This window comes from Orycteropus afer, unplaced genomic scaffold (assembly GCF_000298275.1).
Source record: "Orycteropus afer afer isolate SDZICR_OR568_19922 unplaced genomic scaffold, OryAfe1.0 scaffold00061, whole genome shotgun sequence".
Taxonomy (NCBI): Eukaryota; Metazoa; Chordata; class Mammalia; order Tubulidentata; family Orycteropodidae; genus Orycteropus; species Orycteropus afer.
In genome coordinates this window covers 10,971,367-10,974,434 of record NW_006921648.1, presented here as the reverse complement: position 1 = coordinate 10,974,434, position 3,068 = coordinate 10,971,367, and the positions used below count along the sequence as shown (strand labels likewise).

At 48.1% G+C, this 3,068-nt stretch overlaps 1 protein-coding gene across 1 annotated transcript in view; it reads left to right on the top strand.

Moving 5' to 3' along the window:
- LOC122149921 overlaps positions 1-3,068 on the top strand; it is a 160,166-nt gene that overhangs the window by 110,545 nt on the left and 46,553 nt on the right. Inside the window, 1 exon segment of the mRNA XM_042780798.1 lies at positions 2,837-3,064. Within this exon segment, the coding sequence (XP_042636732.1) occupies positions 2,837-3,064 (228 nt within the window).

The following is a 3,068-nucleotide window of genomic DNA, read 5'->3' as shown; positions in this document are numbered from 1 at the left end:
AACCCCCATTGGGTTTCCAAGGCTATAAGTCTTTACCGAAGCAGATGGCCTCATCTTTCTTTCACGGAGCGGCTGGTGGGTTTGAACCACCAACCTTTTGGTTAGTAGCCAAGTGCCTTAACCAGTCCACCACCAGAGCTCCTTATGCATCATTCTAGTGAGTATGTGATGGTACCTCAGTGTGGTTTTCATTTGCATTTTCTTGTGACTAATGATTTTTTTGAACATCTCTCCATGTGCTATCAGCTTATACATACATCTTCCTTTCTGAAGTCACATCAGGGTTTTCTGTGCACTAAATTGGGCTGTGTGTCTCTCTGTTACCGTGGTAACATACACGTAACATAAAACTCACCATTAGTGACATGTGGTGTATTCGTAATGCCATGTAGTCCTCACCACTGTGCAGTTCCAGAACGTTGTTGTCACCCCAAAGGAGATCCCGGGCCCATTAAGCACATGTCCCCCGCCCCCACTTCTCCTTCCTGGGACCCACTGGTCGGTTCTTTGCTCTGTGGATCTGCTTAGTGAAGGTTTTACATAAATGGACTCATGCACTATGGGGCCTTTCCGTCTGGTTTCATTCATTTAGGTGATGCATGCAAGGCTCACCCATGTGGTAGCATGGTACCGTGTGGTAGCGTGCCAGGACGTGATTGCTTTTTATGGCTGAAGGACATTCTGCTGTGTGGGTGGACCCACTTAGTCAGTGGGCATCCGGGCTGTTTCTGCCTTTTGGCTGTGTGAGTAGTGCTGCTGTGGACGTTCATGGACAGGTCTTGGTTCGAATCCCAGGAGTGGCATTGCTGGTCATATGATGGCTCTGTGCTGAGCTTAGTGAGGAACTGGAGTTGTTGGCCACAGCGGCTGTACCACTTTCATTCCCAGCAGCAATGGATGAGTTCCAATTTCTCTACCTTCCCACCAACGCTGATTTTTTGTGATGGAATGAATTTTTTTTTTCTTTTACAATTCTGGTGGATGTGAAATGGTATGTTATCGTGGTTTTGATGTGTATTTCCCTACGGAGCCCTGGTGGCCCAATGGTTAAGTGCTTGACTGCTAGTAGAAAGGTTTATGGTTCAAACCCACCCAGCAGCTCCACAGGAGAGCAGTGATTGCCTGCCACAAAGACTGCAGCCTAGGAAGCCCTGTGGGGCAGTTCTACTCTCACAATGGGTCGTTATAACTTTAACCAATGACTAATGACCAATAACAATAACTAATGATGCTGAACATTTCTTCATGTGCCTGTTGGCTGTTTGCATGCCTTCTTTGGAAAAAAAAAAGTCTGAGCAAGTCTGTCTTTGGCCCATTTCTTGGTGGGTCATTTGTCTTTCTGTTGTTGAGTAATAAAGTTTTTATATACTAGCCTAATAGAGGAGATTAAGACGTGGGAGCTCTGGTGGCATAGTGCCTAAGGCATTTGACTGCTAACCAGAAGGCTGGAGGTTCAAATCCGCCAGCCACTCCTCGGAAGGAAGGTTGGGCAATCTACTCCCATAGACATACAGCTTCGGAAACCCAAGGAGGTGTTGCTGTGAGTCAGATCCAACTCCATGGCAGTGAGTTTTTTTGTTTGTTTATATTCTGGATACTAGACCCTTACCAGGTACACAATTTGCATACTTTCTCCCATTGTCTAGGTGATCTTTTTACTTTCTTGAGAATGTCCTTGATGTTTAAAGGTTTTTAATTTTGATAAAGTCTGATGGATCCATTTTTTCCCTTTTGTTGCTTGTGCTTTTGGTGTTGTATCTAAGAAATCCTTGCCCGATCCAAGATCATGACGATTTAGCCCTGCCCTGTAGGGTTTCTAAGGTTGTCATCTTTACAGGGAGCTCTGGTGTCATAGTGTCTGAGGCATTTGACTACTAACTGGAAGGCTGGTGGTTCACACTCACCAGCCACTCCTCAGAAGGAAGATTGGGTCATCTACTTCCATAGAGATACTGCCTCAGAAACCCAAGGAGCGGGTCGCCGTGAGTCAGATCCGACTCGACGGCAGTGAGTTTGGTTTTGGTGTTTTGCTCTCTTGAAGAGTTTTTGGCTTGAACTCTTCTATTCACGTCACTGCTGCATGTCACACATGGTGTGTTGTTCTGTTGAGCTGGAACTGTGCTCAGTGTATTGATAATGTTGTTGGTTGCCATTGAGCCAGTTCTGACTCAGCAACCCTGCAGGACGGAGCAGAACTGCCCCACAGCCCTAGGTTGTAATCCTTACAGGAAGGAGCCCTGATGGTACAGTGGTTAAGTGCTTGGTTGGTAACCAAAAGGTCGGTGGTTCGCACCCACCGCTGCTCCATGGGAGAAATGTGTGGCAGCCTTAAAAACTCTGTGGGGCCATAAAAACCCTGTGTAGAAATGACAGCATTAGAAACCCTATGGGGCAGTTCTGCTCTGTCCCATGGGGTCACTGTGTGTCAGAACTGACTTGATGGTAACAGTAGAATCTCTACTGTAGAAGCAGCAGGTCTTTTCTCTATGGAACTGCTTGGTGGGTTTGAACCGCTGACGTTTTGGTTAGCAGTTTGGTACTTAACCATTGTGCCACAGGGCCCCTTACTTGTGTCATTGGGCATCCTTTATTAGTCTTGATGCTTTTTCTCAACTCCCTCTTAGGTTGTGGATTAGCTCACATGACCTGTGAAGAATCCTGGGAAGGAGCTGGTATGATTGGGTCTTTCTTCCAGGCGTTCTGGCTCTGATGTGAGTTAGAATCAAATCACGTACCTCGGAAATTCCTACCCCAGGATTGTTTTCCATCTTTCCCGAAGCAGCCCAGTATGCTGATTCTGGGCCACTCTGTGTGGCTTATTTCCGATCCTTTGCAGGCTCTATCAGGGTCACTGCCAACTCAGCTGTGCCGGCCTTCCTGCTGCGGGACAAGCATGAGAAGGCAGGGAACAGCACCAGGGTGCACAGCATGACCTGCCTCCTCGCCCAGAACGGCAGCCAGGCCTTGCCGGGCAGGCTCCGTCTGAGAGGCCAGCTGCAGGCCCAGCTGGGCAGTGTCTGGGACCAGGCCGCCATCCATGCCAATGCAGCCAGCCTGGCCCTGGGTGG